General features: G+C 41.7%; 1 protein-coding gene across 1 annotated transcript in view; it reads right to left on the bottom strand.

The window, feature by feature from the left end:
• Positions 1-849: 849 nt before the first annotated feature.
• mtfr1 (mitochondrial fission regulator 1) overlaps positions 850-16,095 on the bottom strand; it is a 36,069-nt gene continuing 20,823 nt past the window's right edge. Inside the window, exons 6-8 of the mRNA XM_067980194.1 lie at positions 15,462-15,696; positions 5,180-5,345; positions 850-4,472 (exon numbers count right to left, since the gene is read on the bottom strand). Of these exons, the coding sequence (XP_067836295.1) occupies positions 4,404-4,472; positions 5,180-5,345; positions 15,462-15,696 (470 nt within the window). The 3' untranslated portion in view covers positions 850-4,403. The remainder of the gene's footprint in view (positions 4,473-5,179; positions 5,346-15,461; positions 15,697-16,095) is intronic.

Here is a 16,095-nt window from a genome sequence, read left to right as displayed (position 1 = left end):
ATGGAAGACCCGGGGTGGGGGTGGGGGGGGGGGCGGGAGAAAGAGAGCGAGTGAGACGTCGTCCGGTGCTGGAATGGAAGGCCCGGGGGGAGAAAGAGAGCGAGCGAGACGTCGTCTGGTGCTGGAATGGAAGGCCCGGGGGGAGAAAGAGAGCGAGTGAGACGTCGTCTGGTGCTGGAATGGAAGGCCCGGGGGGAGAAAGAGAGCGAGTGAGACGTCGTCTGGTGCTGGAATGGAAGACCCGGGGTGGTTGGGGAGAGAGTGGAAGATCAGGGGCGGGGGAGGGAGACATCAGATATTGGAGCAGGGTGCAAAAGTAGGTTCATTTTGTGTTTTAACTTCCTTCTATAGTTTTTAATGTAATTTATTTAGTTTCTTTTTCCATGATCCGGCCCTTCACGCCTGGTTTCACTTGCGTTTACGGGTCGCCCGCGCACACACAGGTGGGTCCCTGGGAAAATTGGAAGTCGGCGGATTGGAGCCGGCTTCCGAACCCGAACGGGATTTCCGCGATTTTTGGAGTTCCCCGACCCCGCAATTGCCCCCTAAAATTGAGCCCTAGGTGTTTGCCAATGGTGTGCTGCAAAAAGATCACACTGTCAAATGTGCAACAAAACTAGGCCATTAGAATTACGTTATAATGTGCCCTGTTCTCAAGAGTAACCAAATTATTAAATCATAAAACCACTTTTAGATGATTTAGTGTTAAATTTATATTTTAAACAAATAATGCATGATGTAAAAAAGGTTTTGAATTTTTCAATAGTTTGAAAGCAATAAAAATGTATTGAAAGACAATGTAAACTCTGATGATTATGGAGTACTAATGCAAGACAAACACATTTTCAATTCCTCTTACAATAGATTTTGTAATGAACTTTAGAACTCATGACACATGGCCTGAACCAGCACATTTCCACGGTTATAATAAAGTATTACATTCAAATATTACACACTTATGCCAAAGATGTTAGGAAATTTATAATTTACCTACAAACAACATAAGCTAGCAGAATATACATTGTAATACATATGGGTGTATTTTTTTAAAAATCAGATTATTGTACAAAGAGCTAATGTGTTGCTAGTCTTGGCTACAAATGCAAAATAAAATATTTTTGCAAAAAATAAATAAAAGCACTGATGGTGAACCAGCAGGCAACATAAAATGTAGTATTATTCCCTCAATCCATCTGTGTGTATGCCGGTGATGGACTGGGGTTGACAATTGTAAACAATTTTACAACACCAAGTTATAGTCCAGCAATTTTATTTTAAATTCACAAGCTTTCGGAGATTTTCTCCTTCCTCAGGCAAATGTTTATGGAGTACTAATGCAAGACAAACACATTTTCAATTCCTCTTACAATAGATTTTGTAATGAACTTTAGAACTCATGACACATGGCCTGAACCAGCACATTTCCTGAGGAAGGAGAAACATTTGCCTGAGGAAGGAGAAAATCTCCGAAAGCTTGTGAATTTAAAATAAAATTGCTGGACTATAACTTGGTGTTGTAAAATTGTTTACATCTGTGTGTAGGGTGGGGAGAAGGGACAAGAAGAGCATTGGAGAGAGTGACTTCAAGAAACCACGATTACATTTCTCCTGGTAACTGGCCAAAAATTGATATTGGCAGCGGTTGTCCCACTTTGTTGTGAAGAGGCATGTTTCAGAAGTTGTTATGGTTATCTGAATTACCTGTTCCTTTATTTAAAAAAACACACAAATGAAACACTTTCCTGTAGGATTTTTCTTTTTAAAAATTCACTTTCTTTTTTCTACATATTTCTCCTCTAGCTTTTTAAATCTTTCTCCTTTTCCTTGTTTTACAAGATCAGAAACTCAAAGTAATTCTACTGTATGCGAGAGATGACAAACCTTTTCAAAAGTTAAACACCCTGCCCCCCAAAATTATACAAAATATATGATGTTTAACAACTAGATTAAGACATACATTTCCCATGCTGCATTTCTGTGCTGCAAATTTAAATAATTTGCATAACAAACATGGGAATTAAAAAATGTTATGCATTGAGATCTTCTGAAATTAGGCTAAAACCTACCCTTTTTCTACTAAAAGTGGATCTGGGGAATTCCAGCAGTTGTAGTGTAGTTTTAATGTAAATATAACAAATTATAACTTATAAATAGTTGTTTTGGTCCAATATGAAGCAGCACTGTACTTCAGAAGCTTTTAAAATTCCCTACTTTAAAACAGCTTCTTAGTGCATTTCCAGACTGCCATCCATATAAAAATACCACTGGTATCAGACACAGTTGTGCACTTTGCATAGTTATTAAAATGATGGGTATGCATGTATGCTGCAATCATCATCTCAAATAGTCTCCCTTTTTTTGAAGGAAGCACTTGTGTCCTGGATTTTCAGGATTGGCATTTAAAAAGGAGAGTTTTATCATCAGGACGTGTTCAAAATTAAATGGTTACAAAGAATTATAATTAACATTATCATATTTTTAGTTTATATCCTTTTGTCAATTTTTAAACTTTTTGTTTAAGCAGTAAAAGCTGTCTTAAAGGAGTTGGAGTCAGTGAGGGAGCAATAATAGAAATAAACCCAGAGATGGCTCAACATCAACTTTCCAAAAGACATTCGATAAGGTGCCACATAAAAGATTACTGCACAAGATAACAGCTCATGGTGTTGGGCGTAATATACTGGCATGGATAGAGGATTGGCTAACTAACAGAAAACAAAGAGTCAGGATAAAAGGGTCATTTTCAAAATGGCAATCTGTAACTAGTGGGGTGCTGCAGGGATCAGTGCTGGGGCCTCAACTATTTACAATATATATCAATGACTTGGATGAAGGAACAGAGCGTCTTGTGACCAAATTTGCTGATGATACAAAGATAAGGTGGAAAAGCAAGTTGCAATGAGGACACAAAGTGTCTGCAAAGGGATATTGACAGGTTAAGTGAATGGGCAAAAATTTGGCAGATGGAATATAATGTGGGAAAATGTGAAGTCATCCACTTTGGGAGGAAAAATAAAAAAGCAAAATATTATTTGAATGGAGAAATACTACAAAATGCTGCGGTAGAGGGGGATTTGGGTGTCCTCGTACATGAAACACAAAACGTCAACATACAGGTGCAGCAGGTAATCCGGAAGGCAAACGGAATATTGGCCTTTATTTCTAGGGGGATGGAGTATAAAAGCAGGGAAGTCATGCTACAACTGTACAGGGTGCTGATGAGACCACACCTGGAGTACTGCGTACAGTTCTGGTGCCCTTATCTAAGGAAGGACATACTTGTATTGGAGGCAGTTCAGGAGAAGGTTCACTAGGTTGATTCCGGGTATGGAAGAATTGTCTTATGAGGAAAGATTGAACAGGTTGGGTCTATACTCATTGGAGTTCAGAAGAATGAGAGGAGACCTTATTGAAACATACAAGATTCTGAGGGGACTCGATAGGGTAGATGCTGAGAGGATGTTACACCTCATGGGGGAATGTAAAACTAGGGGGCATAGTCTCAGAATAAGGGGTCGCCCATTTAAGACGGAAATGAGGAGGAATTTTTTCTCCCAGAGGGTCGTGAATCTTTGGAATTCTTTACCCCAAAAAGCTGTGGAGGCTAAGTCACTGAATACATTCAAGGCTGAGTGAGACAAATTTTTGATCAGCAAGGGAGTCAAAGGATATGGGGAAAGGGCAGGAAAGTGGAGTTGAGGTAAAAATCAGATCAGCCATGATCTCATTAAATGGCGGAGCAGGCTCGAGGGGCCGAATGGCCCACTCCTGCTCCTATCTCTTATGGTCTTATGGTAACTGCATAAATTAGTTCAGGCCCCAACACAGAGGACTGCAGTACTCCAGTACACCAATTAAATCAGCATTCATATTTTAAATAAAAAGAAATGAACACAATAAAAGGACATTGATAAACTTTGTAACTATTTGATTTTTAAAGGGGTCCTGATGGTGTTTCAGGACAGGTGTACAGCATAATTTCTTTACCAAATGCAGCTACTTCAGATCTGGGTAACTGCCATAGCTTATGAAGGCAAAAGCAAAAAAATTGCTATGACCCAATTAAGCACAATTAAAACAACCATCTAATATCAATTTAGTTAGTACACGTGCCTTCTTTAGGAGAATCACATACAAACAGCAACACAATAACTTAAAACATTAGAATTTGGCTACAGAAATGCCTTCTCATTGTGAGTACATGCAAATTGCCAACTGGAATATGAAAGCTAGCCAGTAAACCAAATATTAATATTTATATTCTTAACCTGATTTGGTAAGTATTGCTTATGTAAACTACAGAAAGATTGTGTAGTAACAGTATTTCTTCATACAATTAAGTCCAATGAGAATTAAACTCCAACCAGAGAAGTACAAGCCTTTTTTCCCCCCCGAACTTCCAATCAAGACTGTGAAGTATTTCCTAACAATGGCTTTCTCTTTCCTGTTGGTCTCAGCATGTGTTGTCCAAACTATTAGAAAGAAAAATAATATAAATTTCATACCAAAGTCTTCTACTCTAGTTTCTGTCAGTTTGCTGCATTAAGCACAAACATTACTATGCTGGCAAAGGAGTTAAACCTTTGAGGACAAAGGACTTTAATTCATAGGAGACATTTATCATTGTACAAGTGTTTCTTTCTAAATACATAATAGCATATACTACAATAAAAAAATAACAACTTACATTCATAGCATTTTTAACATAGAAACGGTCTCACAGCCCGGAAGAGAAAATTTTAAAAATAAATGAATGAATGAATGCCAAGCCATGGTGGGAGAGTTAGGCTTGGTTCAAAAATTGAGTTTGGAGAAGTTTTTGAAAAATGAAGAGAGAAGTGGAGACACAGAGTGGTTTGGGGATAGAATTCCAGAGAGTAGGGCCAAGGCTGCTGAGGGCTCTGCAACCAAAGGTGGGGGCAATGCACTAAAGGCTAGAGTTGGAGGACTAATGGGTGTGGGAGGGGGTAGAAGACTGAAGGAAGTTGGTAGAAATAGATGGTGAACTTGTATATTTTGAAAGACTTGAGTCTCTTTCCATAATGTGTAGGGGGACTTCAAGAGAAAAAGGAGAAAAAACAATGGCATTACCCCCAAAAAAGATAAACAATGTCACATTTCTAAGATACTTTAGTTGAAAGAATTGAATTGTGAATAACTGCCTTAAATTTCCACTTACCTTTGGGGGTTCCGTGCTTGCCTGGAAGTCAGAGTTTGAAGATTGATTTTCACTACAGCTGTCATTTTTGTAGCGATGTGCAAATTTGCGTTTCAAAGCTGCTGCTATTAATGCTGTTGGGTCTGCTGTACATTGGTCTGGTTTGGGCTTTAAATCATTCACAGATCTGTAATGAAATTATTTTTTACCTTATGTTCCAAAAAATTAACTTCTAACAGCATTGTTGTACCGCATGTAATGATCGACAGTAGTACCTGCTTTATGGCAATGTAGGACCAGCAGTGCTGACTTACACTGCCAACTCTGTTACACTATCTCTTCAGGCAAGCACAGGAACAGGAGGCGGCCATTCAGCCCCTTGAGCCTGTACAGCCATTCAATAAGATCACGTCTGATCTGTATCTTAACTCTGTCTACCTGCCTTGGTTCCATAACCCTTAATATCTTTGCCTAGCAAAAATCTATCGATCTCAATTTTGAAATTTTCAATTGGCCTAGCCTCAACAGCTTTTTGGGGAGTGTGTTCCAGATTTCCACTAACCTTTGTGTGAAGAAGTGCTTCCGGACATCACCCCTGAATAGCCTAGCTCTCATTTTAAGGTTATGGCCCCTTGTTCTAGACTCCCCCACCAGAGGAAATAGTTTTGCTCTATCTACCCTATTGAATCCTTTAACCATCTTAAACACCTCAATTAGGTCATCCCTTAATCTTCTATACTGAAGGGAATACAAGCCTAGTCTATGCCACCTGTCCTCAAAGGCCAATATATCCTTCTTGAGATGCGGTGCCCAGAACTGAACACAGTACCTAAATGGGGTCTAACCAGAGTTTTATATAACTAACATAACTTCCAGCCCCCTTGCAATAAAGGCCAACATTCCATTTCTTGTACCTGTCCACTAGCTTTTAGTGATTTCTGTACTTGGACCCCTAAATCTCTCCGCTCCTCCACAGTTCCTATATTGTAAATGGCGAGAAGCTAAGATACAGGAGCAGGAGTAGGCCGAACAGCCCCTCCGCTATTCAGTAAGATCATGGCTGATCTTCGACCTTAACTCCACTTTCCTGCCCGATCCCCATATCCCTTGATTTCCTTAGAGTCCAAAAATCTAACGATCTCAGGTCTTGAATGTACTCAACGATTAAGCACCCACAGCCCTCTGGGGTAGAGAATTCCAAATATTCACAACCGTCTGAATGAAGAAATTCCTCCTCATCTCAGTCCTAAATGTCCGACCCCTTATCCTGAGACTATGCCCCCTAGTTCTAGACTCTCCAGCCAGGGGAAACATCCTCTCAGCATCTACCCTGTTAAGCCCTCTTAGAATCTTGTATGTTTCAATGAGATCACCTCTCATTCTTTTAAACTCCAGAGAGTATAGGCCCAATCTACTCAATCTTTCCTCATAGGAGAACCCTCTCATCCCAGGAATCAATCTAGTGAACCTTCATTACAACCCCTCTAAGGCAAGTATATCCTTCCTTAGCTAAGGAGACTAAAACTGTACACAGTACTCCATGTGTGGTCTCACCAAAGCCCTGTCCAATTGCAGCAATACTTCCTTACTCTTGTACTCTAACCCCCTTGCAATAAAGGCCAACATACCATTTGTCTGCCTAATTGTTTGCTGCACCTGCATGTTAACTTTGTGTTTCGTGTATAGGGACACCTAAATCCCTCTGGACACCAACATTTAATAGTTCCTCACCATTTAAAAAATATTCAGTTTTTCTACTTTTCCTACCAAAGCGAATAACCTCACATTTCCCCACATTATACTCCATCTGCCATCTTCTTGCCCACTCACTTAACCTGTCTCTATCCCTTTTCAGAGTCTTTGGGCTCAATATTAGGAGGGAGGCGGGTTGGCAGCAGGGGGGGGGGGGTCGACTGGGCGTGCGGGTAACGCGCCCAGTGAATTCGGGGTGCTCCGCACACGATCGCAAGTAAATCGAAGCCACTTACCTTGGCTTCCGAGTTTCGCGCTGGAAAGGTGCGCAGCGGGCGGACTGCGCACCCGCATCATAGGCTGTCAGCTGGAGGAGCCCTATTTAAAGGGGCAGTCCTCCACTGACTGATGCTGCAGAAAGGAGCCAGAATTACAGCATGGAGCAGCCCAGGGCAAAGGCTGCTCCCAGGTTTAATGATGCCTCACTCCAGGTCGTACTGGATGGGGTGAGGAGGAGGGGGAGGACAGAGATCTTCTCCCCGGTGGGTGGGCGGGAAGTGGCCTGCCTGGCTCAAGGTGGCAGAGGAGGTCACCAGCAGCACCAACGTATCACGCACTTGGATACAGTGCAGGAGGTGCTTCAATGACCTAAGTAGGTGAGCCGAAGTGAGTACACTTACTCATTCCCCTACACTCCATCTGCCACATCAATGCCACCACCCCACATCTTCTTCTGCACTGCCAACACTACTCTATAACATCACTCCTCACACCCACTGAACCCTCATCCTCATCTTACCTGCACTTACTCACCTCGCCAGTACTCATCCCACAACTACCACTCGACCCAATCCTCATACAATCTCATGGCTCTATCTCATTCTCACCCTCTGATGCATCTCTTTCACGATCAGCCTCACCCAACCTGCCACTACCTGTGCTGCAGCCACAGGGTATGCATCACGTATGTGTAGTAGGAAGCGTAAGGCAAACGTGTCGTGAGCATGAAGGGGATGCACAAGAGTGTTTGAGGGTTTGTCATGGTTTTTACTTATATTTGATTTCTGATCAACTCACATTACATATTATATTGTCACCACTACTGCCACGTCTTGGCCATTCTTGACTGGCTTGTGCAATAATGCCCTTTCCCGAGGATCATCATGAAGTCCCACAACTGATGCCACCCATTGTGTCACTGCAGAGTGGGTGCAGGTGATTTGCAGGGCTCTTTTGTGCAGACGACTGAGAGACACCGGCGATGCCCCCGGTGGCACCCTGGAAGGATCCGGAGGAGAAGTTGTTGAGGGCAGTGGTGACTTTGACAGTAACAGGTAAGAAGATGGTGCTCGGGCCAGCCGGGAGCAGCTCGGCATCAAGGAGGCTGCAGATGTCCACGACTACGCGTCGAGTGACTTTGAGCCTCCCTGTGCACTGCTTCTCAGAGAGGTCCAGGAAGCTGAGCCTCGGTCTGTCGGCGAGGGTACTGCCTTCTGCGACGCATCTCTCTCTGCAGTTGCCCTCCCTCCCGCTGCGCAGGTGGATGTGTCACAGCATTGTGTTGTGGAGCTCCATGTGTCAGAGGTGGACAGCGGGGCTGGTGATGCTGTTCGTCCTCCGAGGAGGTCATGACTGCAGCTACGGCGGCCCCCATCCGGAAGATGTACGTTTGAGGGGGTCCACAAGGTAGGTACATGTGTCTGCACACCGGGGTTGAGGTTGCAAGTTGGTGAATTTTAGTGTTAGGAGGAGGGTGGTGCAGGCCAAACTTTGTCCAAAGTGACAGAGTGGCCTCCTGCAATGAGTGAGGGTCTCTCCACCCCCCCCCCCCCCCCCCCCTCACCTGTCAAATGGACCTTTGCTGCCGCCACAGGCTGGTGCCTGCAACACATCCATTTCAACTGGGAGTGTTTCTCCCAGTATGGGAAACACTCTCAGTTTAGATAAAAATCCCACCCCTCCTAAAATATCCTACAAATCAGGTCTGCTAACGACCTGAAGTATCAAAATAATTGCCTGAAGTGGGATCCCGCCGGCTTTAATTGCCCGGAAGTGGTGGGTTGGAGCCGGGTTCCAGACCCGCCCCAGGAGTCCCCAATTTTCGGAGCCCCCCTGCCACGAACGCACCCGCTCGGACGTCCGAAAATCGTGCCCTTTGTGTCCTCCTTACAGCTTACTTTCCCACCTAGCTTTGTATTGTCAGCAAACTTGGATACAGTACACTCCATCCCTTCATCCAAGTCATTAATGTAGATTGTAAATAGCTGAGGCCCAAGTACCGATTTAGAAAATACTCTGATCTATCTTTCTTAGGTCCAAAGTGGATCAACTCCAAATGCCACGGTTTTGCCCACTCACTTAATCTATCAGTGTTCTTTTTGCAACTTTCTACTCCCATTTACATTATTTACTCTACCACCTAATTTGGTGTCGTCAGCTCAGTAGATGCATGCTTATACAGTGCATAAATGCTGGTGACATTTGTGATGCTAGTGTGGAGGCAATGGAACTGCTGGTTCCTTATGAAATTTAACAAGTTTAAAAATGAAGTTTTGAATTATACTTAAATCTGTTTGAAGCTGAAGGAGTGTAGGATTATCTTCTAGCTGTGGTTCTATACCTTAAAGTCAAAGCGCTATCAGCTCAGTGATTTCATCTTCCAGTTGTATTGCAATTTTTGTCAATGCAACGTTAAAATTGTGTTAAATCAATGCAAAAGCTGAAATACAACTAGGCCATAAAGCCATTTTCATCAAACTAAAGAGAATGTCTCATTTTAAGCATAATCTGGTTTTCTGCAATCCCAGCACCTTGATAAAATACAGATTGAAACACTAAATAACAGTATTTGTGATTCTCCATTAGCTTGTATATATACAGTATAACTACATATAAATCATTGCCCCTCAGGAAATTTCTACAAATCACATGGGCTAGGACTTTGTATTGCATACTTGAGTAATATTCAAAATTCTGATTACTGCTGTAAATCAAATTAAGGGCCAGGGTGTTTGAAAACACCATACTAAAAATTCCCAACCGTGGGGGAAAAAACAAGCAGACTCAAAGCCTAAGGAGACTAAGTGGGGAGCAGGGATGGACAAAGGAAATTGCAACACATAAACAAGTGATTCTAACTGCACCAATGCATTTCCCCAACACTCCCTGATGGATGACTGACCAAAATCTATATTCTGAGTTTTTTGTTTAGCTCTTTTGTTGGCTCGATTCTTTCCCAAGGGCTTATTTACATCCTCTCCATTTAGTCATAATTAACTTAAAGGAAATGCTTACAGTATATTGTTGCAAGCTCTCGAATGACACTATTTTGCCTAAGTTACTCATTTTAGAGAGTCTTTCACTGTTCACTGTGCTACTGGCATTAGAACCTATTGCTAAAAGCAGTGGCCTGGACTTCAGACACCCCCTACCAAGGACGTGTATCTGTTTAAATGGTTCTATAAGTCAATTAATCAACTTCTCATGAGAACTTAGTTGGTTAAAAATGCTTTGCACTGCAATCTGACCTCCTAGCAGGTCATCTTTATGTAGTGCAAAGGTGACAAGAAAATCCTCTGCTCTCATATTCAAGTTCTTTATTGTGTACACTTTGCTATAGGACACTCGATACTGGACACAAGTTAAATTTAAAATTAAGCTCCTAAGATGGCTCAGTGAGTTTATCCAGTAATAGCTGAGCCACACAGATGAGGAAGGTCTCGGATTCAATTCCAGGCTGTGTTGAGTTAGCTGAATTCATCCAGGGGAACGGTGGGGGTGCTACAAATAACCTCAGCAAACTTGGGTTATGGAGGTGAAAGTCGGTCAAAGTGACCACTTCTGATTACCTATCCAGTGAACCCACCCCCACCAGTGCCGTTGGACGTGCATGTTTGATGTCTGCTGAGGACAGGATCAAGCTCAGTTATGATGATCCTGTGGTCGAGTACACTGCTGACACTCACTGTCAAGGTTCACGTGATGGTAAGGTGATCAGCATCTGCGCAACTGTACCTTGGCAAGGAGTCAATGCCTTCAGGATAGGAATGGAACAACAAAAATTGTCACGAAGAACGATGGGGCGTTTACAACAAAGGAGATAGCCAATTGTGTCTGTGCCCACTCTTTACCAATGCATTCAAAATTAATCCCACTGCCCTACTCTACTCCAACATTACTTGTTTCCTCTACCTCAAATGTTCACTGCATCTTCCTCTGCTTAAAAGATAGTGGTGTCTGCCTCAACCTGTGGCAAAGCATTCCATGCTCTAACAACTCTCAAGGAAATAAATTACTCCTTATCCCTCTGTTCACTCTCTTACTGACTTGCTAAAAGAAACAGGTTTTTCTTACTCAGCTTAATTTTAAAACACTCTATTGAATCTCCCATAGCTTTCTCTGTGCTCCAGTGGAAATAGTCCCAGTATCATTTTTTAACTATGGCTTTTTATCCCTGGTATTATCTTGGTGAATCCATACTGTACGTTCTGTATGGTTATAATAGAGTACCCATAACAGTACTCGACACCTAACTATTGCTTTGTTCAGGTTTATCATAATCTCTTTACACTTCTATTCTATGTTCCTAAAAAACCCAAAATGCTATTTTTTTGAAGGTTTTATTTACCTGCAATTGCACCTTCAAGGAATTATGTATTGGCACTCAGTTTCTTTGTTCCTGCACACCCTTCAACATCTTTCCATTAAGTTTATACTTCCATACCTCGTTTTTCCTTCTAAGATTTAAATTGCATATGCCAACTGTCTGCCCGTTCTACGAAACTGTCTGTACTCCTTCAAGTCTTTTACATCCTCCTACTTTTGTGTCATCAACACCACCTTCTCAAGGGCAATTAGGGATGGGCAATAAATGCTGGCCTTGCCAGCGATGCCCACATCCCATGAACGAATAAAAAAAAAGTTTCAATATCATGCTCCCTACGCCAAGTCTAAAATCAATATATTAAAAAATGGAGAACAAAAATTGACCCAACAATGACCCATTGAATACATCACTTTTAACCCTTTTTCAATCTGAGCAACCCCTATATGTCCTAAACCCTGTTTCCTGTCCATCAACCAACCATCTATCTATCCATGCTGCTACATTTCCCCTCATACCATATACCTAAATTTTGCCATAAGCCTTCTGTGAGGCAACTTATTCAACACCGTCTAAAAATCCATATACACTACATCTACTGCATTCCCTTTATCTATAGTCACTTCTTCAAGAGACTCTTAATTTTGTCAAATGTTATTTACCTTTAATAAATCCATGCTGACTAGCCTAGGTTATCTCATGCATTTCTAAATGCTCATTAACTTGAACTCAAATAATGGATTCTAAGAGCTTGCCTACAATTAACATTAGTCTATAGTTACCCGATTTATCCTTTTTCCTTTCCTGAACACAAGGTGTTGTATTGGCTACCCTCCAGTCCCCCAATTTACATATCTAAGGAAGATTGAAAAAATCGTGGTCAGAGTTTCTGCTATCTCCTTTTTGCCATCAGGACTCAATGAATTGAGTTCGGCTATTATTTTTCAGAGCTAATTACTTTTCTACAGTTATCTCAATTATTTTCACATTCTCCCCTGGAATACTTTACATTTTCACTTCCACTACCATTTGTAAAAGGTGACATGAAATATTTAATATCTGCACTACATCTTCATCCTCCATCACTAGATTTCCTCTTTATACCCAAGCAGTCCTATCCTCTCATTTTGTTAACTAGATTTATCTTCTAGCTTTTATTCATATTCCCGTTTAGGCCTTCTAATCTCCCATTTCACTTCCCCACCCCACTACACTTTCTATATTTCTCATGATTATCTTTAGTATTATTAGCCCACATTTTATCATTTGAAGCCCTTTTAAGTTTCAGTTTATTTTTAATCTGTATTCACAGAGCACTATCCTTTGTGATACACCTTTTCACCGATAGGAATATATCTATTTTGTACTCTATCCATGTCATATTTGAAGATTTCTAATGCAAGATTTTTTTTGTCCTGTTTGCTAAGTTTTGCACCCAGCCAATTTGGGCCAAATCTCTCATCTCACTGAACTTTGCCTTTTTCCAGTCCAGCACCCTTATCTTTGACTTATTTATTGTCTCATTAAACTTATTTATTGGTGGTTGCTATTTACCAACTGTTTCCCTACTCTCATCAGTTATTTCTCTTCCAAGAATTAAATCAAACAATGCCTATTTCCTTGTAGGTTTAGAAACATATTGATCTGAAAAGCAGTCTTGGATGCATTCTAGAAGATGATCTCCAGTTTGAGCATATCTTTATCAAAGTCTATCTTGGGATAGTTAAAATTCATCCAGTATCATTGCCCTGTTGTTGTTGCACATCTATGAACTGTCCACAAATTTTCTCCTCCATCTCATCTCCATTGTTTGGTGGCCTACAGTGCACATCAAGAATTGTACCATTTTCCTTCCTATTCCTTAACATTATCCACATGGATTCTGTCTTAACACAATCCCTTAGTACACCCTTACATTCTTGCGCTAACATTATGACCCCAATCCTCTGTTTGCCTCCTCTCCATTTCTCTTGAAAATATGATCAGGAATATTAAATTCCCAATTGTGTCCAAACTTATGCCACTTTCTTGTTATAGCTGCTATATCATATCCCTCTATAGTTATTAACCCTTCTAACTCTAAAAGTTTATTTTAAGTGCTTTGTGGATTCACATGCATATCACTCACTCCTGACTCCAATTCTTGGGCAATCTTACTCTTTTTAATTGCTCATCCTTCTGATCTGTTCTTTATTACTTTTCTGTTTTTTTTTGGTCTTCTTTCCACCCACTGCCTCGTTTGGTTTCTCATCTTGTTTTCGCTTCCCCATGCATATTAGTTTAGAGATGAAAATTAAAATGATGGTCATCACTTTATTGCTGCAGGAGTTCCTCGGGGCAGTGTCCTAGGCCAAACCATCTTCAGCTGCTTCATCAATGACCTTCCCTCCATCATAAGGTCAGAAATGGGGATGATCGCTGATGATTGCACATTGTTCATTTCCATTCGCAACCCCTCAAATAATGAAGCAGTCCGAGCCCGCATGCAGCATGACCTGGACAACATCCAGGCTTGGGCTCATAAGTGGCAAGTAACATTCGTGCCAGATAATGATAATTTCCAACAAGAGAGTGTCTAACCACCTCCCCCTTGACATTCAATGGCATTACCATCGCCGAATCCCCCACCATCAACATCCCAGGGGTCACCATTGACCAGAAACTTAACTGGACCAGCCATATAAATACTGTGGCTACAAGAGCAGGTCAGAGGCTGGGTGTTCTGCGGCGAGTGACACACCTCCTGACTCCCCAAAGCCTTTCCACCATCTGCAAGGCACAAGTCAGGAGTGTGATGGAATACTCTCCACTTGCCTGAATCAGTGCAGCTCCAACAACACTCAAGAAGCTCAACACCATCCAGGACAAAGCAGCCCGCTTGATTGGAACCCCATCCTAAACATTCACTCCCTTCACCACCGGCGCACAGTGGCAGCAGTGTGTACCATCCACAGTATGCACTGCAGCAACACGCCAAGGCTTCTTCGACAGCACCTTCCAAACCCGCGACCTCTACCACCTAGAAGGACAAGAGCAGCAGGTACATGGGAACAACACCACCTGCACGTTCTCCTCCAAGTCACACACCATCCTGACTTGGAAGTATATCGCCGTTCCTTCATCGTCGCTGGGTCAAAATCCTGGAACTCCCTTCCTAACAGCACTCTGGGAGAACCTTCACCACACGGACTGCAGCGGTTCAAGGCGGCGGCTCACCACCACCTTCTCAAGGGCAATTAGGGATGGGCAATAAATGCCGACCTCGCCAGCGATGCCCACATCCCATGAACAAATTAAAAAAAAATTCACCAAGTACCAGGTTAGAAATTGTAGAAGCAGATACAAAAGTTAAACATGAGCCATGCTAGTTTATAACCAAGTTCATTACTAATACTTGAAGAAACTAAAATAGTTCTTGGCTATTGTACAACAGCTGCTACCCCAAAAACATTGTGATATTTCTTTTATTTTAAAATGTTTTGTCCTGACTTATTTTTGTGCCTCAGTGACTCCCCTTTCTCTTTCTCCCTTTGTTCTTTTTCTGTTTCTTGTTCGGTTTTGTTAAAATCTTTGATCCTCAATTTTGCTTTACCTTCTCTGCCACCACCCCTTATACTGCTGCTGTTCATTTGTTTACACCGAGCATCGTTTACAGTGTGCAGTTGCCTTATCACTATGCTGTAAAACCCTTCTACTTGCCACCCGAACCCCATTTAAACTTCAAAACGGTTTCTTTATTTAAAAATTACCTGTTGCATAAATAGGATAATGCATCATTTCCAGTGTGATGATAATGTTGAAATTATTTTCAGTCTTGATCGGACATAAAGTATACCATGGGTGATAGTTACAAGTTTATGTATGGGTTTCATACAGGCCCCTTAGCTGTGTTAAGCTATTGCAACCTTTGCTAAAATCTGAAAAGCCTCAGTGGGACAAGTAAAATCTTTCAGTGAACTAGGAACAAAACTAACCAAGCATAAGTAAAGGAATCTTAAAAATACGTACTTCTTCACAGATCGTAGTTTCACCTTGTTGATGTCTTTCAGAACATCCAACATGTTTGGCATGGTTTGCTGCTTACGACTAGCTGTAATCTGACCACTGTCAGCTTTTTTTCTTCTTCTTTCTTTGATGAGGTCAACTGCAGACACACTCCGCTGGAGAGGGGGTGGGGGTGGTAGAGGTGGGGGAGGAGGTGGTGACAGTGGAGGAGCACAAGGAGGAACAGCACTAGGTGTCACTGAACCAGAGAGAATGAGTAAAAAAGGAAATTGCAGAACCATAAGTATTATGGGTGACTCAGTCATAAAACAAATGCCCCAGAATTACTGAGTACTATGTTGAATTCTCAATCCTATCTACAGAATAAATTTTCTACATATTTATTATACAATTATACAATGAAGTATTACTTCCCTAGGTACCACATTTCTTATTATTCATGTAATAAACTTACAAAGTTCGATAATCTTGTATCGTCAGGTGGCTGTCAGGGACCCTTGAAAAATTACCATGGAAAGATTTTAAGATGATTATAAAGATTTTAAGTTAGATACATTGGGGAATGGAAACCAGTGATCAGCGGGAGTGACATGCGAGTGGAACTTTGTGTGAGACATGATGTGGGCAACTGTGTTTT

Source organism: Heptranchias perlo, chromosome 3 (genome assembly GCF_035084215.1).
Source record: "Heptranchias perlo isolate sHepPer1 chromosome 3, sHepPer1.hap1, whole genome shotgun sequence".
Lineage (NCBI taxonomy): Eukaryota > Metazoa > Chordata > Chondrichthyes > Hexanchiformes > Hexanchidae > Heptranchias > Heptranchias perlo.
This window is presented reverse-complemented; position numbering and strand designations above follow the sequence as displayed.